General features: G+C 42.4%; 2 protein-coding genes across 2 annotated transcripts; one reads left to right on the plus strand and one right to left on the minus strand.

Annotated features, from left to right (window-relative positions):
* The first annotated feature begins 24 nt into the window (after nucleotides 1-24).
* LOC124194665 (RNA helicase aquarius-like) lies at nucleotides 25-8,389 on the plus strand. The gene is made up of 13 exons (XM_046588954.1): nucleotides 25-231; nucleotides 283-540; nucleotides 610-816; nucleotides 894-1,071; nucleotides 1,142-1,320; nucleotides 4,126-4,343; nucleotides 4,420-4,522; nucleotides 4,624-5,141; nucleotides 5,211-5,354; nucleotides 5,423-6,671; nucleotides 6,781-7,407; nucleotides 7,537-7,890; nucleotides 8,042-8,389. Exons 1-13 carry the CDS (start codon nucleotides 133-135, stop codon nucleotides 8,288-8,290), a joined length of 4,383 nt encoding a protein of 1,460 aa, XP_046444910.1. The 5' UTR covers nucleotides 25-132; the 3' UTR covers nucleotides 8,291-8,389.
* LOC124194666 (probable G-protein coupled receptor Mth-like 5) lies at nucleotides 1,322-3,680 on the minus strand. Its single transcript, XM_046588955.1, has 6 exons — nucleotides 2,980-3,680; nucleotides 2,302-2,900; nucleotides 2,054-2,229; nucleotides 1,851-1,986; nucleotides 1,641-1,788; nucleotides 1,322-1,576 (listed from the first exon to the last, which is right to left on the minus strand). The coding sequence occupies exons 1-6, from the start codon at nucleotides 3,364-3,366 to the stop codon at nucleotides 1,436-1,438; spliced, it is 1,587 nt and encodes a 528-aa protein (XP_046444911.1). The 5' UTR covers nucleotides 3,367-3,680; the 3' UTR covers nucleotides 1,322-1,435.
* Nucleotides 8,390-23,227: the final 14,838 nt, after the last annotated feature.

Consider the following 23,227-nt stretch of genomic DNA (forward strand, 5'->3'; position numbering starts at 1 on the left):
GAGCCGCCGCTTGGGTTTCATCGTCTGCTGCCGGTTTCTGTGGCAACTAGGCGCCATCCGAGTTTTCAACTTTTCAAGCTGATAACTTGCTTGACGTTTCAGGCATTTTTAAAACGTATATATTGTTACAAAATGGAAAGCAAAGATCGAAACGATGGTTCGAGTAACAAGAACAATGAGAATAAAACACCTTTAACAGTCGATCAAATCAATTCTGATCGAATCACACAGGTAACAAATCTGTTGCATCAAATCCTTCACTATCTAACACATTTTCTTCAGGTTGCATCAAAATACTGGGCACCACAAACATGTGGAAATCACATGGATTTCGACGCCAGCATAGTTGACCAAATTTATCACCAAGAAGTTCAAGGTGCAAAATTCATGATTCGCCGGATCATGATGCTTGAGTTTAGCCAGTATCTGGAAAATTACTTGTGGCCAAACTACAAACCCGATAATTCCTCTGCGTCACATGTGTTATCAATAGTAATCATGGTTAATGAAAAATTCAGAGAACGTGTATCAGCATGGCAGGTGTGTGTTAGTTCTGTTATTCAGATAATATGTTAATTTACATTATTTATTATGTTGTTTTTGTTTTAGATTTTCCAAAAACTTCCAGAAAATTTTCCGAGCCTTTTTAAACAACTGATGGAAATGTCCCTTGATGAAAAATGGGGACTTAGTTTTAAGGAACGAACCATGATCCTCATCTTTTTTAACCATTGTTTCAATAGCCTTGAAATCGATCTGATCCGTGATCAAGTTCAGAAATTGGTCTCATTGTCTATTTGGACTTGTTTACCAGAGGTCAGTAAGATTACAGTAAAAACATCTTTTTCAGACAATTCAAGAGATTACTAAAAAATATCTTGAATACATTTTAGGGAAGAAGAGAACAAGAACTCAATGCTTTTCCTAAACTCAGAAAGTTTTGGAAAGTTATTCAGAAAAAAGACTCCAAAGAGAATGAGGATTCCAAAGCTAAAGCTGATTTTGAGCGAAGATTCCTTCAGCGTTTGATGCACAAATTTCTCTCCCTTTTAGCTACTATTCCGTTGGAAGGTAAAGATTTTTTATTGTATACGATTTTGAGAATTGTAATTAAAGCGTTATTCCAAAATGATACGTATAGGAGACATCGACGTAGAAGCAGTTCACTATTGCGAACGTTTTTTGGAGTTACTGATTGACTTAGAGGCTTTACTGCCCACTCGCCGCTTCTTCAATGTCGTCATGGACGATTGTCATCTGGTCACGCGTTGCCACCTGTCAATGTTGAATCAACGAACTGAAGGGAAACTATTCTCGCAGGTCAGTGTTTTCACTTTCAGTGTATTTCATTTGCGATTTTTTTAAATGCGCCTCGAGTTATGTAAACGTACAAAAGAAAGAATAAGCATCGTCCACGCAGTGTTAAACAACAAGGCTAGATCGGAGTTCCGAGGGCCATCATTTCTTCGCCGTAGTAGTGTCCCCGATCTCTTGTTTTCGGTGGGAAGCAGCGGCGACAAAGCCAACATTGCGACATTTGCAGGCGTATTTTCAAAAGGTGCATGACGCGGCGTCCCTGTAAAATCAAAAATAATTTAGATTCGCCTCCAATTAACGTGCTTATCATCCATCCTTTTTACTTTGAGGGCAGCCCAAAAAATTAGAAAAGGCAGTACAATGTCAGCCAAGATCCGTAGGCCGACTAAAATAGGATATTGTAACCAAGAAAATGTTTGGATTATCCAAACGGTTTCGATGATGAGGAAGAGACGGGTGTAAGCCTGAAAGCTAATGCAAATGAATGTTTTAATTACATTTCTTTAACTCAAAGGAGATCAGGTTTTTCTTACTATCCCTTGGTGCGGTGAAATGTCCGTCCGTAGGCCGTCTGATTACTAAGAGTAGAGCGAGTGGCAAAGTACACGTAAATATTGACCAGGAAAAGGAAGACGCAAGTCGAGCAGAATAGGGCTAATCCCAACCACCCTGTAGAAAATGATTTCCTTTTAGCAATGTGAAATTCGCTTAAAACTTGTTTCGCGATTCTACTTACCGATTCTGTACCAAGTGAAGAAACTGTGAGGTGAAGTGGTCCCGTGTGACTGGTCTTCAATGAAAAAGTGCACCATAACCGCTAGACCTGTCACACAAACCGCTGAACCCCACGAATACAGTGAATAAAAAACGTAGCGCTTTCCTTCCGGTCGCATGGCTTCTTTCCGTGGGTATCTATCAAATTGTAGAAAGAAAAAGTCGTTGGTTTTATTGAAGTATTAGTGATATCAATTTCATTTAGATTACCTGACGGCCGTCCATGCTCGGTGTCCGATGGCACTGAGCCAAAAATGAACGGCAACGTCTGAGCCATGAACCACCGACTCCAAGAAAAGTAAATTGAGGTACGGACTAGGTCGAGAATCGGCAGATGAGAGAATTAGGTTGCTAATCATGGTGACGATCATTGAAACGACGAGGCTAATGAGCATGCAACCACTCAGATCCCGTAATTCTTTGAGAACGAGATGAATTCCGGTTAGCGTGAGCAATACCAACAGGCCGACACCTAAGCCGATGGGGTAGAAAATTCGCACAAACATTTCGAAAAAGTCGCTCTCATCCAACGGGCCCGGCTCGCAGATGAGAGCGTAGTAGACCGGGCCGTCTGACGGAGGCGACAACGGTGCTGAACTTGTGTTTTCGGCACCGTTTGGTAATCCGTGGCCGAAATGTGACACGGATCCCAAAAGTCTAACACCGTCCACGCAATACTGATCAAGTGGATATTCGTGGTGACGAGGAACCTCAGCCAACTTGTCCACCACGTGACGCAGGACACCGAAAGGTCTTAGTTGTAAATCTTCCTGAAATCCGGCGTATGTAAAGATGGGCCAGGCTCGAAACTAATTTTTGCGTATATGGAAAACACATGTCATTTTCATGAAAATGTTGAATGAATTAGTAGTTTTGATTTTTCTTTACCGGTCCACATTGTGGTTTACCCACGATGGATGAGATGCAAGGCCCGTTTGGAATGCAGAATTTGGTGATGTTAAAATCCGAATCGGCACTGTCTTTATCCAGGCTTCCCTCAAAAGACAGAAGGTTGTTATGGTTGTCTAGGAAATCGGGTGCCCACCGGAAAGATGTATCGTTTTGCAATTGACATTCAAACTTGGAGCCAGTGCTGTGGGTGGTGGCCGTGGTTCTGCTGGTCACTTCCACCATCATGTGAGCTTCTGGACAGCATTTCTGAACGTGAATCCAGTGACCCACGACTGGCCCTTCACTTTCCAGATTCTCTAAGCCTGTCGATGACGCCAACTGATGGATCAGCAAAAGCAACAGTGTAGCTGTCCACTCGGACATGATGACGCAAGGACGACGCGACCGCTCCTCTTTTTGAAGCCCGTTACAATCTCGAAGATCTTCACAGCCTCATGACATCCTCCTGTCTGGCTACGTTGAAATGTAACACTTTTGAGCACCGAGTTGTAATTTGTGGCCGTTTCCAGATGTGAATTGAACAAAGTGTCGAAGCTTTCTGTCTTTTTCTCTCCCTCGCTGTCCAAGGGAACAACAGACGACGGAACGACAGGGGAGATGAAAATGAGCGTAGCCTATAGTCGGTACACAGCAGAATCGAAAATGTGGTCGACCAAGCAACCTTGTAGCCTGCGGCGGAAATAAGAATAGGTAGAAAGTGACGGGCTTTTGTTCTCTTTGGGAAAAACACGCCCAGGTGTGCCGTGTTCCAGCCGCTTCTCTTTTCGCTTATCGCTCCCAATCCCTTTTCAAGGCTTCGCTTAAATTCAAATGGAAGGGCACGTTCCCCCTCTTTTTTTTCTCACTTTTTTCTGTGTTGTTCTTCTATTCTCCAATTTCGAAATAGGGGAAGGATGGCTTATAATCCGGACCGATATATATTCCGGTTAGTTTCCTGAAGGGTGGAAATTTTTTTGTTTTATCCTGCTAGCATTGTCTAGATTTTATACGCAGGTTCATGCAATTTTCAAACTTTGATCAATAATTTAAAAGTTTCTTTTCCCATGAGCTCGCCGCTATGCATTATTCATATCCTGTTTACAACTTTATTTATTTGTTTCCTCACTATTCTTTTTGTTTCAGTTGTTGGACATGCTCAAATTCTACGCCCGTTTTGAAATCAATGATCAAACCGGCGATCCGTTGACGGACCACGACATGATGCAACTCCACTATGATCGCATCACAGCACTCCAGAAGGCCGTGTTTGTCAAATACTCTGAATTGAGGCGGTTTGCGCTGACCAACGTGGCCAGCATCAATACCCGTGAAGCGCTCACCAAGCATTTCGAAAGCCTTAGGTTTGTGAAATTTGATTAGTTTTACTCTTCAAAAACTTGTGGCGTGAAAATTACATTTTACTTTGTAATTTTCCAGTACGACGGTATTGCAAGATATCGCGGCTTACCTCAAGCTATTGCCACCCCCAGACAATTCGGATAATGATGAGAAAAACAAACATTTCCTTATGGAGCTCTTGGTGAGTAAAAAATAGTTTAAAACATACGAGCGTAATTCAGGAGAAAGTACAGGTTGTTGTGTTGTTTTTTATATACACCCTTGGAATTCTTTTTATTACAGATATCCCGTCATGAAAGGCGCGCTTCCCAACTGGAGGCACTCAATGAAATGCCGTTGTACCCTACTGAGGATATCATCTGGAACGAAAACATCGTGCCGACTGAATATTTTTCCGGCGAGGGCTGTCTCGCCTTGCCCAAACTCAACTTGCAATTCTTGACGCTACACGATTACCTGCTGCGTAACTTCAACCTGTTTCGACTGGAGTCGACCTATGAAATCCGACAGGACATCGAGGACTCTGTTTTCCGCATGAAGCCGTGGAAAGGCGAGGACGGAAACGTGGTGTTTGGCGGATGGGCCAGGATGGCTCAGCCCATCACTGCCTTCTCCGTGGTCGAAGTAGGGAAACCGAATATCGGTGAAAAACAGCCTTCACGCGTTCGCGCCGATGTCTCGGTCATCCTCGACGTCCGTAACGATGTCAAGTCCGAATGGGAGAACTTGCGCAAACATGATGCGTGCTTTCTTCTCACTGTCCGGCCACCTGGCCCACCCGGAACACACTTTAACTTCAGGTATTTTGTTAGATAAGTTTTAGTTCTTGTTCAAGATGAAACTAACGTTTTTTTTTTAAATCAATTCAGAGAACCATTCGTTCCGCAAGTTGGTTTAGTCTACGTCCGAGGCTGTGAGATCGAAGGTATGTTGGATCACCTTGGAAGAATTATTGAAGAAGGACCAGATCCCAGACCGAAAATTCCAGGAGGACAGAGAACCTTCCGCGTTTGGTATGTTTCAAATGAGACTGTTGGTGTTTTCAATCAGACTTCTTTATGCGTCCACTTCTTTTATAAAGGTTGGACTGCAATCAATACAAGATGGACATGGATCGCGTCTCGCAAAACGGGGAGGACGTTTACGATTCATTCAACATCTTGATGCGACGTAAACCAAAGGAGAATAACTTCAAAGCAGTGCTGGAAACAATCCGAGACTTGATGAACACGGATTGCGTTGTCCCCGAATGGCTTCACGACATCATTCTCGGCTACGGTGACCCAGGAGCGGCTCACTACTCCAAAATGCCCAATCAAATTCCAGCATTGGATTTCAACGACACATTCTTGGACTATGCCCATCTGAAGGAAAGCTTTCCAGAACACGAAATCCGCACTAATGAAGAGGACGGAAAAGAGAAAGAAGGGCGAGACGGTTCGACGAAATTGGCCCCACCGTTCCGGTTAACTTTCAATCTACAAGGAAAAGATATTTTAGTTGAACCTCATGTTATGCCCAGCCGCGGCCCTTACCCGTTTAATGAGCCCAAGAAGAATGCCGTGCGTTTCACGCCGACCCAAATCGAAGCCATCCGTTCTGGTATGCAGCCCGGTTTGACAATGGTGGTCGGTCCGCCTGGTACGGGTAAAACGGACGTTGCAGTCCAAATTATCTCCAACATTTATCACAACTTTCCCGAACAGCGGACCCTTATCGTCACTCACTCGAATATGGCTCTCAATCAATTGTTCGAAAAGATCATGGCTCTAGACATCGACGAGCGTCATTTGCTCCGTATGGGTCACGGTGAAGAGGAGCTCGAAACGGAAAAGGACTTTAGCCGATACGGTCGAGTGAATTACGTGCTGGGCAAGCGCTTGGAGCTGTTGGATCATGTTCAGCGATTGCAGCAATCCCTCGGAGTTGCCGGTGACGTGGCCTACACATGCGAAACAGCTGGCCACTTCTTCCGCCTCCACATTTTAGCCCGCTGGGAAGAATACCTGGCCCGAGTCCGGAGCGACAAGAGCAGCGGAGTCACAATCGAAGATGTCGGTCGCCTTTTCCCGTTCGCCAAATTCTTTGAAGATGCACCTCAACCCATTTTCAAGAGTCGCAGCTACGTCGAGGACATGGAAATCGCCGATGGCTGCTGGCGCTACATTCGGAAGATTTTCAGTCAACTGGAAGAGTTCCGTGCTTTCGAGCTATTGCGAAGCGGACTTGATCGATCGCGATACCTGCTGGTCCGTGAGGCCAAGATTATAGCCATGACCTGTACGCACGCGGCCCTCAAGCGCAGGGAGCTGGTGGAGCTCGGCTTCAAGGTGAGCAACGTCAAACTATTCTTTGCGGATGTGTTCATTTTTGGAAATGTTTGAACAATTTACTATTTTTTGTTTTGTTTTGTTGGTTAATCTCTAATCCATCATGCAGTACGATAACATCTTGATGGAAGAAGCGGCCCAGATCCTGGAGATTGAGACTTTCATTCCATTGTTGCTGCAGACGCCACAGGACGGCTTCAACCGTCTCAAGCGCTGGATCATGATTGGTGACCACCATCAGCTCCCACCCGTCATTAAAAATATGGCCTTCCAAAAGTATTCCAATATGGAACAGTCGCTCTTTACCCGCGTTGTTCGCTTGGGAGTGCCCACTGTCGATCTGGACGCACAGGGACGTGCTAGACCTAGCCTCTGCTCCCTGTACCAGTGGCGCTACAAGAAGCTGGGCAACCTGGAACACGTCATCAGTGGACCCGAGCACCGGGTGGCTAACGCCGGATTTGTCTACGATTTCCAGCTGATCAACGTTGAAGATTTCCAGGGCATTGGAGAATCGGAACCGAATCCCTACTTTTTCCAGAACTTGGCCGAGGCCGAATATGTCGTGGCCGTTTTCATGTACATGCGGCTCTTGGGCTACCCGGCCGAAAAGATCTCTATCCTGACAACTTACAATGGACAGAAACATCTGATCCGCGACGTCGTCAACACTCGCTGCGCCAACAACCCGCTCATAGGCCGGCCCAGCAAGATCGACACGGTCGACAAGTATCAGGTATGAGATTATTATTCAGTCATCCATCAACTTCCGTCCGTCATCTTCGATCAACAAAGTTTTGTGTTACAAACTCACACGTGTCTTTTTCTTTTCGTTATCTCTTCGGTCAACCCATGTCGACTTTAGGGTCAACAAAACGATTACATTCTCCTGTCGCTTGTGAGAACCCGAGCGGTCGGTCATTTACGTGACGTCCGCCGTTTGGTTGTGGCCACATCCCGTGCCCGTCTTGGTCTCTACGTCTTCGCCAGAACGTCATTGTTCGCCAACTGTTTCGAACTGACGCCAACCTTCCGGTCGCTCTTGCAACGACCCACTGACCTGAGACTTCTGCCCGTAGAGACCTACCGGACAGAGCGGCTCTCCACTCAGGAGCCAGATGCGGATGCTGCCCTGGTGATCAACGATATGCCGCAGATGGCAACGTTTGTCTACGACTTGTACCGCAAAAAAGTCGAGGCCATCGCCAAAGATCCAAACGTGAGTCGAATTTCTTACATCTTTCTCGCCGCTAGATGGCACTCACGTCTATTTTCCTATTGAGATTTTAATATCTGTGCTCTTTTTTTTTATTATCTATTTATCTCGTGGTAAAACCTTGTAATAAAAATGAACTTGAATGCACATAAAGGCGGAGAAGCCCTGGGCTAAGCCGATCGAGCCCATGCAGGAGGATGTGAAGCAGCCGGCAGCGGAGGAATCGGATTCCGACTCGTCGGAAGCGGAAGTGGAAGAGGTCAGGATCATCAATGAAATCGAAGAAGAAGAAGCCCCTGGGCAAGAAATGCGACAGGAATCTGTCAAAAAGACGAAGAAGGACGAAGAAGTCGAAGAAAAAGAAGAAGAAGAAAAAGAGACGGCAGCGGTGGCCTCCACGTAGGAGGGTCAAGACTCAAGACTCTTTAAGGAAATGACTTTGAAGAGGAGGGGCGAGAGTAAAAATGGAAGGAATAAACGATCAATACATTCATTCTTTTTTTTCCCCCCGCAACTGTGAATATCGGGAAAAATGGATTGCCTTTGACGTTTTGTCATTGATGAACTTGGCGAGAACGTCTGGTTTATTGGTCTGAGACACCGGCCACTGGTAAGATGTGGTCGGGGGGTCTACCACATGCGAGGAGAGAGAGGCGACGTTGTTTTTGTAGCACGCTCAGAATTTAAATGCGTCGTAAATTGAAGGGAAGGACAAAGAAGAGATAGGAGAAAAATAAACAGAGGCTGTGTAGAAATGAATTACATCGACTGTCGCGACTTTAAGACGAGCCATACTGCAAAAATGTGTGCCAACGGGTCTTCTTTTTCCTCCCTTTTGAGCAGGGTTTGTTTGTTTGTTACCAACCGGAGCCATTATTTTGATGAATGGGCGCCGATGGAACCCAAGAGATTGGACACACAAAAGCGACTCTTTACTGGACTGATCCGGATATGGAAATGATTCGAAACAAAACAGTACGTACCACCAAACACGACAGTGCGCCAAGGAAAACGTTTTATTATTTATTTATTTATTTCCCTGGTTTTTTATTTTTATTTTTTCAGATAGAAGAACTAAAGAGGGGGGAAGATATGATGGGTCTAGTCTCGGTAGGGGTTTTTTCAACTTGACGAGCCCCGGTCCATAATTCACATCTGGTCGCTACTTCAAGAAAAAAAAAAAAGGTGAAAGAAGCGAGTCGTGCGCAGAGGAGGATGACGGTGGATGAATATCATACACAGGTCTCAGCGCGTTTGGTTGGTGCATGTAACCCAGCAACTGCACACACACACATACCAAAAAGTTTTTCCTTAAAAAGGCGATCGCGCATCGTCAGCGCAGAAGCAACAAACGGCAGGCAGGGCAAGCGCCACTGAGCAAGTTGAATGGATTTCTTTTTGTGTGTGGGAACACAACAACAACAACATCATCATCATCGTCCAAAAGTAGAAAGAGAAATCAAAAGGAAAATATTGATAATAACCATCCCAAGGAGCAGCTTTTATATTCCGTTTCGGATGATATTTGGTACGCGCGCCGTTTTGAAAATCCCTCCAAAGTGTCGGCCGGACCCAACGGACCTCACAAACATCTTTTTTTTTTTCTCTCTTCTTCTTCTTTTTGTTTGTGACGAGAAGAGACTTTTGGGCGAGAGGAGAAATGATAGTTTATTCCTCGGACGCTTGTCTGTCGAGCCTTTTATTCAAAGGAGCAACTTCTCTCTTTTCATAAACTTTTGTGACCGTTCCAAACCATCAACAGAATGGAATGATTCGGAGGAATTTTGGCTGAACGCGTCACCGATTTCTCCTCCTCCTTCTACTCCAGACGGGCGACTCGTTCCGGGCCAATGGCATCGATTTATTTGTCCATTACGTTACACACAGAAACAAAAAAAAAAGGAAAAAAAGGAAAAAGGAAAAAATGAATGCGGATGAGATCGAGAGAAGAGGAGAAGAAACAAAATAACTGAATATCTTTATCCATTTTTTGGGTTTTGGTTTTCGTCAGAAACAAAATAAAAAATATATAGAAATTCCAGAAGGTAGAGAGAGATAAACCAAAAACAAAAGCCAAACGGAAAAATAGTTTTGGTGTTTCGGTCGTCGTCCGCAACCAGGGTTAAAGTAAAGTGCATTGCGTGTGTTGTGCATGTTCCAGAAATCTGGTCGGGGGAGAAAAAAGAAGACTGGCCTGTTGCAGCGTGACAAAGCGAATGAAGAATCCCGGACGTGCCGGTCTTATCAGGAAGATTCGATCAACATAGACGCAGTATCTCTCTGTGTATATTTGATACGCGGATCCAGTTACTCTCGTGCAGGTAAGAAAAAACTGAGGAATGAGCCTCGAGTTCTTTTTTCCCTTTTTTTTTAACGCATAATTAGACTTGCGCCAAAGGTGGCCGGTTTTTTATTCCATTTACGGCTTAAGTATTATGTGTGTGTGTGTGTGTCTGTCTATATTTGTGAGCGAAGGGCCCGTGTGTGATAACAAATAATGAGCCGAGATATTTTGCAAGAACGTCATCGGCTCTATTTTTTTATTTGGAGAGAGTTAGGATCGGGAGGGAACAAAAAATATGCCGAGACGTGACAAAATGTACCGCAATTGTTGAAAGAGAGAGCCAGTTTCCTATTTCATTTTTTGTGTGTGTGTGGGTTCTATTATATGAAACATTGATCGAAGAAACTTTCCATTCTTGAGCTTGACTGATCTGGCCGGGTGGACTTGGTGCGTTTAATGAGCCTTCGTCCACCTGGGATCGTTTTTTTGTATTTTTTCTTTCCATTTCTTCTTCTCGCCCCTCCATGTTCTACAGTTTCTCTTTGAGATTTGGTCTTTCACTTTTACAGACTAACGGAGCGAGCGCTTTGTTTTTCAAGTGTCACTTTGACTGATTATCTAACGGTTGATTGGGAACTTGAGGACCGGGTTTTTCTCTCGCTTAACGGTCGGTAATAATTCACTTGGTCACCACCAATTAATCGGTGGACTCGAACACTTCAGATGTTGGATCTCCGCGTCATTCCATTTTCGTTCGGAAAGTCTTTTGAAAAATGTTTTTTTTTATTTTTATTTTTTTTTTTTTATAAATTTTTTTCTTCTCGTTACACTGGAAAAACAGGTAACACATTTTCTCCTGGAACTGTAACGAACAAAAACTAAATCGAAATTATTTAAACGGCATAATAATAATGGTAATCATACACCCACCGTCGAGAACTATATAGAAAGAAAAGAAAAGAAAAGAGAGAAAAAACAGAAATAGACGAAACCGGTTGCCAGTGTAGCGCAGCGTAGGCTAGATAGAGAACAGATAGAGATTGATCCGGGAGTTTTAATCTGAGCGGACAACTGTGAATCGTGGGAAACGAGCGAACAAGTACTCGCCATCGTGGCGTATACAAGAGCGGGTGAAAGGAAACAGATCAAAGGCTCGGATAAAAGGTAGCAGTAGGTTATACCAACGTTTCGAAGGTGATGCACACATGTTGTATATACCCACGCAGACAACACAGCGAGAGGAGCCAGCAACGTCTTGTTCTTCTATACATTTCTTTGGCCAGCTATAGGAGAATAAGATGGAGAACATAATAAGAAGCGCATTCCCTCGTTGAACCCCGTCATCATCTCGAGGTTAATTTCTCAAATGAGCAGGTTTGTTTAATGGAGGTGCAGGATGCAGGGCCCAGATAAGACCAACTTCTCCAGAAAAAAAGGCAAACAGAAAGAAAAGGGAAAAACCACGACATAATATCATTATATAACTGCATTAAGAACAGTAAAGGGGGAAGGGGGGATTTTACTTGACGTGTGTTTTTTCGGGGGCCGGTTGGAGCGTGAATCGTGACCGATTTGTTCGGCAAGTGTTGAGAGAAACGGAAGACGAAAGAAAATTCATTTTCTATACTCTGAATATAATCCCGTGGAAATGTGTGTGTATAAATACAAAAGGTTTATACGTATACATACAAACCGCGCGTCGTAAAAATCGTTCGAGTCTATAAAAATTCTCTCACACGGATTTATTTTTATTTTCGAAACATTTCCACTCGGTTGCATTTTTGCCGGATGTTCCGCGGACATCGATGGATACAATAATAATAATCTCAGCTCTCTATATCGCCACCGTTTTTTTTTTTTTATAATGTGTGTGGTAATCGTTTTATCCCTCTTCGGGAAAATGCAGTTGATTTCGTGGTTTTTCTTTTTAGTGTTTTTTTTTCGCCTCCCCGTCAAGTTTTTATCGCCTGTAATTAAACTGATGTGTGTCGGTCGCTTGCGTTTGCGGTAGGGCGCCGATATTATTTTCAACACTTTCACGCTTTTGCTTATTATTGTTGTTTTATTTGATTTTTTATTTATAATGTTTTTTGCCACCAGATTGTTTAGACTACAAAGAAAAGTCTATCGGACGCTGCTGCGTTTCATTATTTATGAATTAAATCGACGAAAATTTCTCTTTGGAATTTCCTAACCAACTCACCTCGAATTTCAATTCAGAAATCACGAGGATTGTTTTTTTTTTTTTTTTTCATGTTTGGGTTTTTACCGTTTTCGGAATTTGGTTGTTGTTACGTCAAAAAGCACGAGCTGTGTCACATAGACGTCGCATTAATCCAGACACACTTGGCAAAATCCAGTTTTTTCTTTTCTCCAAAAACAAAACAACTCTTTTTGTTTTGTTTTTCCAAGTTCCACACATTTTTAAATCCCTTTTTTGGCGACACTTTTGCGCCAAACAAATTTATCTTACTGCATTACCCGCTCCGTCGTGAGTTGCACGGGAAAAAATTACGGGCAACATTTTTTTCCGTGTGTGTGTTGTCTTGTTTGTTGGTGGACTCACCGACCCCCATTATACGCTTTGCTTTAACAAAAAGATCCTCAAACCGTTTTTATATACAATTTCTAGTCCTACAATCAAGGCAGACGTCACTTGAAGTTGTTCTTCCTGTTGGCCCTTGACAGATGATTCAGTTCCAGTCGGTATTATATATGGAGGGATCTCAATTGAAATAGTTTCCAACTCTTTTCACGTGCGCAGTTGACGAGTCAATGAATTCAAGATGTGAAAAGAAGTGCCGGCACGCTCTCTCATACGTGCACGAATTACACATTCAAACACAATCAGAAAAGACTCACACACACAAAAAAGGGACATTTTTTCTTCTGCCACAAATTTCTTTAAAGTGCACACCTGAGAAACCTCTTCTTCTTCTTCTTCTTCTTTCTCCTTAATTCAAACATTACACACAAACCAGTCAGACTTCACCATTTCATTTTTTCCCATCACTAATTCTTTTCGTTTGGCCAGCAAGTTACTCTCTTCTTTTAGTTGAGTTTTTTTCTTTTTAACTTTTTCTGGAAAAAGAAGCGTTCCGCCTCTCGAGATGTGCTGACGTGTCGTCGTGTTGTCATTCACGCCGAAGAAACGGAAAATGGAAGAAGAGCTTTATATTTAAAAAAAGAAAAATAAGGGAGGGGAGTGCACGGCACGTTCAACCCGAGTGTGACGAAGAGATCACATTGCCTTGGCCCTTTTTTCTCTCTCTCTCTCTCTCTACTGTACACATCAAACGCGTTGCGCATCAAACCGTGATGGCCTCTTTTTTTCTTAGATTATTATTATTATTATTCATATCGTCGCTCTCGAACAAAAATTATGGAATTATTATTTTATTTTTTCTCTTAAATTTCGTCGTCGATTCTTTTGAGGGAATTTCCTGGAATTGGGGACCCATGTATTACATCCATTAACGGACTACTCCTCTGTCGCCTCTCTCTTGTGTTTAAAATTTTCGTTGTCAACTCGGCTCCTTTAGAGCGTCGGATTTTGTAGCCAAAATGCTAAACGCAAAGAAACTAAGCGATTGAAAGAATATGACAATTACATTTAGGTTTTTTTTTTTTTTTGTATCTTAGAAAAGAAAATCGTAGAGCATTTTTTTATTTTATTATTTTTCCGTCTTGACTTTTTCACTCCTGTCAACCCGCGTTGGGAACGACTTGACGAATGAGTTTGGGCCGGCTGCGATTCGGTGGTGTCTTGGTGATCTGTGTGTGTGGGTCTGCGCCTGGAGATGGAAAAGTTATTCATGTGAATATAGTGAAAGAGAATGCCGCCGAGTGAGTGGCTCTGATCCATCTGATTACCGACTCTATAGATCCCCAGCAACAAGCGTCTCAAAGCCGAGGAAGAAAAAGAGACAGCACGCCGGCCTATATCGCCCGCAGACGGGGCGTGATGTCTGTGTGTGGCGCATTCACTCCAATTTTTCTTGGGATTTTGATTTTTTCTTCTTTTTTGTCTATGCGTAGATTGCGAATTGTTGTGTCACTGACAAATGTCCACCGAGCTCAAGAATAATGTCTTCATTGATGGTCTACAATTTCGGATTAGAAAAATAGGGGCGATGGAAAAAGACAGGACGAAAAAAGAACCAAACCCAGGATGATCAAGATGAGCTGAAGATCCATCAGCAGCCCAACAGTATATATATATATATCCTGATCAGAGCTACCGCCGCCATCATCGTCGCTCCACGATTGATTGCTCGACTGACGGCCTTTTGTTCTTTTAGAGACCCTTAAAAATGATTTGAAAAAAAAACGTCACCGGAGTTCTTCTTTTTTCTGTCATATAGCGCCAGGTTCTTTTATTTTTTTTTCGTTTCCTACCCTATAGGCCATCAGGATCGGTAGTAGAAAAGAGAGGCCCCTGATGATGGCGATATCTTTTTGGAAGGGAAAAAAAGTCATCCAAACCCGCTTCTCTTTTAAATTCTTTGTTAAGAAGAAGAAGAAGAAGAAGAAGAAGAAAAGTCTTTGACAGTTGCTTGATGTAGACATTAGTAAAAGCCAGCCAATCAATTCCTTTTAGGGACCGCGAGAGACTCTGCTTTTTTATTTTTCTTTAGCTTTTGTTTCTTTTCCCCCACCACCACCACCACCCTTCTCCATTTTCGAATGTGTGAGATAGTCAAATTGGAGGAAACCAAAAAGTAAATCGGACCCCGAGTGATCCCCATTTCAGTTTTGATCGTAGTCGTTGTATCGGCAAACCCGTTCGACCTCGGCAGTATATGGCGTTGTTGTCGTATAGTTTTTATCTGTGACTGCGCGCTGATGGGCTCTGATCGGGTGGGAGGAGCAATAAGGGCCGGAGTAATTGGCCCGATCAATCGCTCGCCAAAAAAAGAGATTATTGATGGAGGCGAACGTACACAATATAAAAAAATATCACGAAATCAATTTCATCCTCTTTCAAAACAAAAGACTAATGAGATGCCATCAATCCTCCTCAGCTTTGGAGAGGAACCTGATGCCGTTGGCGATTTTACAAGACGACTCACGCGCCGATATCACGCGCCAACGGGCGTGTACCAGTCAGTCAGTTGGTTTTTTTTTTTTTTTTTTATTCGGTTGGTGCTTGGGTTCATTTGACTAGAGAGATTTGATATCCAGCTCAGATGGGACAGCGTGATTTCTCGGGAAAACACAAAAAGCAACGGTAAAGATTTTTCATTTCGGAGTGGAAATGATTGACGGACATCATTAACAATTCGAACCGTTTGGGGAGTGGGTGGTGGGCGGGATTTCGATCGTGAAGAAGGTTGATATATAAACTCGTTTGTCCAATATATATTTCTAAGTTGGCTAATGTTTTGGATGACGCTAGATTTGTATCCTGCCTCCTTCCTTTATTTTTTCTACCATCATCCCTTTCCTGTCGCTTGTCGTTTTTAATGTAGTCACAACCAACAAAATGATATAAATTCATTGGGAATCGAATAGCCGACAGCGTCGCCTCAACGTCTGCATAGCTGAGAGCTCTGATTGGCGCAGCACGACCTTTTCTTCTCCGCGCATAATATTATTATTACATAATCGTCCCTCCTCAAACCAATCCTTGGCCAAAATGGAAAAGAATTTCGGGCGACTTAATGTTGAGCATCTATCTATATATATATATAAAACCAAGTCACTCTGTTTGAAAGGGTCATCATCGTCGTCGTTGTCTCTTGAAATCGAGTCAATTATCTGAAGAGCAATTATCTAGACTCTTATGAGCTTCTTTTCTTTCCCCCCTGGTTTTTGGTTTCTGGTTCCGGATAGTAGACCGTCGGCATCTGGATAGGATATGACTAATAATATTCTCTCCTCTGCCCAGCAACATGCGGGCACTTTTGGTTTCCGTGGGTTCATTTATTTCTTTAAAAAATATGCTATTCTTTAACTATTTTTTCATACACAATTATCGGTAATTGCTATTTCGAAAATCTGGTCAAAATCTGAATCGCAGTCGATGACTTCATTCTTTCTCGTTTCTATATCCCGATAAGGAAATCTCCGCAAATAAATTGAAAGGATTTTTTCCGAAAAAAAATTCTTTGACTATTTTCGTTGATATTGAATGTTTGTTATTGAGTTATTTAGCTTCAAATAATTTGATTTTCTGAGAAATTGCTGAAGAGGCCGCCGCACATGTGGTCAAACATTTGCGGCGGCGGTTTAAAAAACAAAACAAAAATAAAAATAAACCGACAGACAGACAAAGAAGAAAATGAAACGTCTCTGGAACACTTTCAAGTGGTCGAAATAGTCTTTAGTATTATTAAACGTACACATCAGCTATTCTTCTTCTGTCTGGCCTTCTGGAGTGTGTCGCACTAAGTGGGGGCGAGTGTTCCTTTTGCCATTATCCAATAATGCGCTTATCAGCGACTGTTGCCGGCCGCCTTTTTTGAAAAATAAAAAGGCGGCAGAGGTTTGACTTTTGAAATCGATAATAATTATTTTCTTTTTCTTCCCGTTTGACGGAATTTAAAACAAACAAAAACACATCCATTGTTTCGAATAGGGGAAATGTTTTTCTTTTTCTTGTGTGTGTGGTTCCGTATGGAAGGCGCCAGCCTTCCATCATTTAAACTTGAACCAATATATACGTCTTATTATCCCCTTGCTATAAGGGACCCTGTCGGAGGGTCTTGTATGGTCCCGTTTTGAATAACATTTGCCTCCAACAAGTTTAAAATAGGAGGTGGCCCTCCGAGTCGACCTTTGACCAACAAATACAAACTCTCGAATGACAATCACGATCGTATAATCACGGCGTTTATTTATTCCCTGGGACAGGCTGCTGCTGTGGCTTAATATTTCTTCGCTTGTTGATTTTGGGCTTCTTAAGAACAACATTACTTGCGAGAAGTGGCACTTTAAAACTATGTATACGATTCGCAACGTTTGTAGGCCTCATATCGTTTCTGTCCAGTTCACTCAGCTTTCATGGCTCTCTGCTGCTGGGCAATTAGATTTCAAACGTCAAGAAATTCTTGATGCCACTTTTTTGGGGGAATTGACATTTCCCGGGTGCCAAAACTTGTCGACTGTTTCTCATTATTCAGTTGTTTTTTTTCTCCCAAAATGTCTTGTTATGTCTTACATATTTAGTTGGAGACGCTGTGGGACCGTATATATACTCAAAACTAGACTTCCTTCCTTCACAGGGGTATGTTTAGGATGTCTCTCGTTACCGGACCCAAAATATGACTATAGGGCGGGTGGGGGGATTTCTATTCCCAAATTTATTATTATCGATTTCATTTAAAGGGGATTTCCATTTTTGAAGGGAAAGTGGGAGGGAGCCGCTGTTATGTATTTCCGATACTACATCATCATTATTAGTTAGTAGAGTCAGTTGTTGGTTAGACAGAAGGAAGCAGATGATTTCCATTAAAAAAAAAAACCGAAAAATCGGCCCGTCGGCCGGCGCTCGTGCCACCAGAAATTTCAATTTCGGTTCCTAGACTTCCTTATGTACCACTTCCGGCGGCTTTTTTTTATTTTCCGCACGATACCAGTCGTTAAACATAATCTCGTGTCAAGTGTTTACTGCACACAGGCCTATACAACAGCCTACACCTGGCCTACACGCTCTTGCGTAGCTGTTCAACTTATTTTTTAAATTTATTATTCATTAAATCAAAGCTAGCTTTTACCCCTCAGCCGCACATTTAACTCGTGCCCCGGCTGCACGACCGCGCTCACCCAAAAAAGAAAACCCCTTTTAAACTGCGCGCGCGGTGTATTTACGACAGGAGTCGCACCCGCCTGGTTCCTGCTGGCTCGCATGAATTCGTCAACACTTCTATACACAGCAGTGACATGTTTCTCCCGGTTGCGCAATCTCATTTCTCCCGTCTAAAGAATAAAAAAAGAAAAAGTTCTGTGACTAAATTTATTATACAAGAAGGACTTGAATTCTTCTTTCTTTTGTTTGGCCAGTTTTGTTTTACGTTGGGTGTGAGTCACATATCGCTGGTGGCGTTGCGCAATGCCCCGAGTGAACTCATCTTTTGTTGACTTTGTTTCCCATTTTTTGACATTTCGTTGCGCAAAGTTATTTACTTCCCCCCCAACAAAAATGGGAAGCAGCGAGAGGGGGGAGATTTTGAGTTCTTCCAGGTCAAGGCCACTAAAAGAAAAAAAACCTTTGGGGTCACCATGTGCGCTTGCACAAGATGATTGTATATGCGTGTATGTACGTCGTCGTGCAGAGGCCTACATGGCGCGGGAGAAGGAGACAGCAGACCCTCCATCGATTGAATCGACTCAGGAAAATGCGTTTTTCTTCTTCTTCCCTCTGCGCTCGTGCACGTCTCAGACTTGTGGAATGATATGTACAATGTCACCTGGAACTCGAGCCTATAAGCACAAGAGGAGAGAAAGTCCGTCGTGTGGAACCGGAGAGAAGGGAGGGGGGGATGGGTACCAGAAAGAAACAAGAAAAAGATGGATGGATTGTCGAATGTGTATTGAAAAACTCTGGTCGGGCGCGGGGTCTCATCCGAGTTGACGTCGCTTTCCGTCGTGATGGAACCGCAAGAGTCGTGAAGGAAATCGTCGTCTCTCCCTCTCATTTCCTCCTCCTCCTCCTTCTTCCCCCCCGAACGTTTCCAACAGCGACGAAATGAGGTTGAACATCCCCCCCCCCCCCAACTAAAAAACCCAAAAATTGTACGACACTAGTCGAAACCAACCCGAAATAGTGGCATCCATCAGGTTGGTCTTTCTAGTGATCGATATTCACGTTCGGCGAAGCTATTCCATCATTAAATTTTGTAAATGCCTTCAGAATTTCCGTTGTTTTCTTTCAATTTCCTTTGAGAATGGAATAGCCAGTTTTCTTTTTGATTCTAGATTGTCCGAGTAGATAAACGGTTAATTCCGCGTATTGAATAATAAGTCGCCATCGTCGTCCGCTCTGATTCCACCGATGACGAAGGGCAAATGCCAACCATTTTCAGAATTCCCTTGGACAAACATTTTGTCATCGCCTCTTTTTCTTCTTCTTGTTCTGACTACATTATTCCGACCCAATAAATAGATTGGTCTTATTATTATTTCTGAATTAGAAGGAAACGATTCCGGTTTGCGCCTTTTTTGTCCGTATATTTCATAATAAAAGAAATTGGTCGCCCAGGGAAAACGGGACGGTTATTATTACCCGTGGATTACAAACTGATGGTCCGTTTGGATATTTTTTCTCGGAGAGTCTTTTTTTTTTCATTGTTCTCCATTCAAATCAAAAGAGTCGACGACTCGCTTCACTGATTCTACCCTTTCCGATTATCATACCAGATAAGTCGGACACATTGAAACCAGCGCCGCCGCTCTTTTTTTCCTCGAGTAATAATAGAAACTCATTTACAAATTCACTTTGCTGTGGTACGTGGCCATTCATAGAGAATCGGAAATCGGAGAGAACAATCTCAACCTTTCAGCAGCACTCGGCAGGTTCATTTCCTGTCGGAATTCTATATTAGCGAATATCACGTGCAGACGAAGAAGAAAAAAGAAACGAGATGCGGAATGGCAGCCTCGGCATTATGATGTGACGCATTCCGTTGCCGTTTGATGGAACGAAAGCTGCGGCAGGTGACAAGAGCCTTTTTTTTTAACTTGTTCTTCTTTTCCTAGCCGAAAGAGACAAGAATAAATAGCTTCTCTTTTTCTTTCACCTCCACATACAGACGACACAAAAGATAAAAGGCGATGGTGGCGATATAGCCACAGCCTCCGCCGTGCGGATCTTTTTATTTTATTTTTAAATAATAATAATGGCACAGTGATAGTTTAAATTTGTTATTGTCTGCGGTGAATAATCATTTAACTGCTGGGCCGAACCAAGAACAAAAAGAAAAAAACCCAGGAGGTGAAAGATGAGTATTTATTTGTTATCTCTTTGATCCGTTTCTATATAGTTGTTCGGTCGACTTTCTAAAAAAATCTGTGTGAAATATTATTTTGTTACCTGCTTCTGCATCATGCAAAGTCTTATCGTAATTGATCTCCCGAGCTCTCTCTCTCTCTCCGGAGAAGAAGACGGTTGTTCGAAACATTTTTTAAAATAAAAAGCTCAAAAGGAAATGTGGATGGAACACAACAACCAACAGCAACAACAGCAACAACGTCACGAGATCATTTTTTGAGAGTTGAGTTTCCTTTTGGCTGTGGACGTTTAGATTCGACGATGATGATGATGATGAAACGCGGGCCCCTTAATATCCCCATTGTGTGGCGGTCTCGAATTTCATTTCATCACACACAAGCGGACGGACGGACGGACTCTTTAAATCATTAGATTCTTTTCGGCTAACGTGCAGGGCTGGTTTCCTGTTGCAGAGCTTTTCTTTTTAAAAGAAACAGAAAAAGAAGAATGAAAACCGCATGTTATGTATTATTCATCAGCGCCTGCCACACGGCAGGCAGGACAATTAAAGCACAACAAAGACCATCGAGTTCCTTACATCACAGAGCAGCGGTCGAGTGTATTTGGGTTGTTGTTGTTTATTTTTACCGCAAACTTCTCGTCGTTCCGCACAACGTAACATTCGAATTTACCGGGGTTTTTTCATTTTCTTTCTGGCATCGGGCACGATTGTTTCCGACGCCCAGTCATCGAGTGACTGCACCGGCAATCGCAATAATATTATGATGGTGAATTTTCCACGTTTAGATTTTTTGTTGCTTTCAATCATTTTGTTTTTTTCTTTTAATTTAAATTTTTAAAAGTGGAACTTGCTGCTGAGGTTCATTTCGTTCGCTTGTCCAATTCGATTCTTTCATTAAGACAAAAAACAAAAACACACGCTGGTGAACTGGGAGATGAGTTCGTGTCGAAAGGACTTTTTTTTCCTGCTTCCACCAAAAGCTCACGAAACGTTTGTGTAGGAAAGAAAAAAGTCTTATCCGTCTGTTGTTTGAAAGCTTTTCCTATTTCGTGCATTTTTGCGGTGGCGGGAATAGTATATCTAATAATATTTGAACCGACGCCTTAGCTAGCTCTAGCTAGCTCTCTCTCTGCTGGCTCCCACTCGGCGTGTGTTTATAAAAACAACGGTTCAAAAGTTCATCTGTGGCTTTCCTGTTTTCGCTCCGGTCGTCGGCCGTGAATAGTTTTTTTTTCTTCTTTTTCTTCTGTTTTTCTAGAGATAAGCACATCGCCCTCTCTCTGGCTGGTTGGGCTTATTATTATTATATTTCTCTCCCCTCTCTCTCTTCCGAAAAACCCCAAGCTTTTTTTGGTGTTTTCTATTGTTTTTGTCTTTTTAACTTTGCCCAGTTAATGACTTAATTACCCGAGCCATTACACCGAAAACCAAAAACAGTTATGACACAAGCAGAAATGAGGAGGAATGATTTCCCGACTCTGCGCTGATGTTTTCGAGTTTAGTTTTCATTTTTATTTTCTTTGATTCTTTTCGATCATCACCGTCGTCGTCGTCGTGTGCTCGTCTCATTTCATCAACGTCTCCCAAAACTCAACGAGCCCAAAAGTTGACATTTTCGTCGTGCGGGCTCAGCTGCTCAAGTATCTCCCGCCGACCAGAACACAAACACAAACAAAATATAATAATAAAAAAATAGACAGAAAGCGCTCGCGCGTTGACAGCTCTTAACGTATTAATATTCAACAGCGCGAAAGAGATGCTGTTTGGAATAATTTAAAAAAAAAAAGATATAATTAATATTAGAAATTTCTTTTTAAATGGCGGCGCTAGCGCGTTTATCTAATCTCGATCGAAACCAACATCAATAACACTTAAATAATATTTCAAAATTAACAAACAAGAAAACATTGTTGGGTGTTGTCCTTTTTTTTCTCTCTCTCTCTCCCGAAATGTTGTAACCCCACCGTTCCCGCGATATTGACCTTTGCGTGCGGATGATTATGGGACTGCGAACTCCCCCCCCCCAAAAAAAAATAAAATAAAATAAAAACCCCAAAAAGTTAAGGATAAGAAAATAACGTCATAATAATAATAACAATAAAAAATAATAAAAAAGAAAAATTAAAAGAAGAATAAAGAATAAAGAAGAAGAAGAAGAAAGAAAAAAACAACACGGTCATGTGAGAAAAAATAACGCGAGCAGCGCACGTCACGATCCAGCGCAGGGATGCCGTGTAATAATAATAAAGGGAGAAAAAGAAGAAAAAAAAGGAGAAATGATACAACACACACACACACAGAAAGAATATTCAAACGTTCGCGGTGCGTGTCGTTGGCTCTCTCCCGTCACACGATTCACCCCACCACCCACCCCACTATGTATGTACGGTGGTGGTTTCCTCACATGATACCCCCTTTAAAAAAAAGTTTTTCTTCTTCTTTTTTATGATTCCGGTTCGGATCTTCTTTCTTTTTCTTTTTTTTGACGTCATATTTTTTGTTTTTTTTTAGGAAGAAACAAAAAATGGAAGGGAATTTTTAGGATTGCGCGTAGGTTTCCTCGTGATTTTTGTAATATTACCATCATGGAAGAGAGAGAGAAAAACTTGTGAGACTATATGGCTTCTTGCATGTCTTTTTCTATATTTTATTATTGAGTTGGGCACGTCAAAAATCCACTGGCACGCTCACGCCAGTTTTTTTTCTCCCCCCCCCTCCATTTTTAATGATGTGCTGCTCCTATTGTGTCTGTCGATGCAACCGCAAAACTCTCACCGTCCCTCGACATGATACACATAGTATAGAGTTGATATACTTTGAGCCGCACCACACGGCCAGTAAATAACAATAAAAATGTGTAACAGTTCCACCGTGTCATTCGATATCGAAAATAACTTACAAGTCTCAGTTATTTCGACTTTTTTTTTTACGACACTTCCTGTGTGTGTGGGTCCATCGGGCGATGATGTGAACTGATTAGACGACCGGCAATAATAAAAAAAAAAAAACATTTTGTTTTTGGGGTGGAAGAAAATTTCATTTTGGGGAATATAATAAATGGGTCGTAAAAATACAAAGAAATGAAACAAAAAAAAATCATTTC

This window comes from Daphnia pulex, chromosome 5 (genome assembly GCF_021134715.1).
Source record: "Daphnia pulex isolate KAP4 chromosome 5, ASM2113471v1".
Taxonomy (NCBI): Eukaryota; Metazoa; Arthropoda; class Branchiopoda; order Diplostraca; family Daphniidae; genus Daphnia; species Daphnia pulex.

Excerpts from the sequence above, each read along its gene's own strand:
- LOC124194665 (XM_046588954.1), top strand. The coding sequence starts at position 133 with ATGGAAAGCAAAGATCGAAACGATGGTTCGAGTAACAAGAACAATGAG. Across the intron at positions 541-609 it reads AACGTGTATCAGCATGGCAG|ATTTTCCAAAAACTTCCAGA; the intron begins GTGTGTGTTAGT and ends TTTTTGTTTTAG. Across the intron at positions 4,344-4,419 it reads AAGCATTTCGAAAGCCTTAG|TACGACGGTATTGCAAGATA; the intron begins GTTTGTGAAATT and ends GTAATTTTCCAG.
- LOC124194666 (XM_046588955.1), bottom strand. The coding sequence starts at position 3,366 with ATGTCCGAGTGGACAGCTACACTGTTGCTTTTGCTGATCCATCAGTTG. Across the intron at positions 2,901-2,979 it reads GTAAACCACAATGTGGACCG|TTTCGAGCCTGGCCCATCTT; the intron begins GTAAAGAAAAAT and ends CGCAAAAATTAG. Across the intron at positions 1,789-1,850 it reads TTTCACCGCACCAAGGGATA|CTTTCAGGCTTACACCCGTC; the intron begins GTAAGAAAAACC and ends CATTTGCATTAG.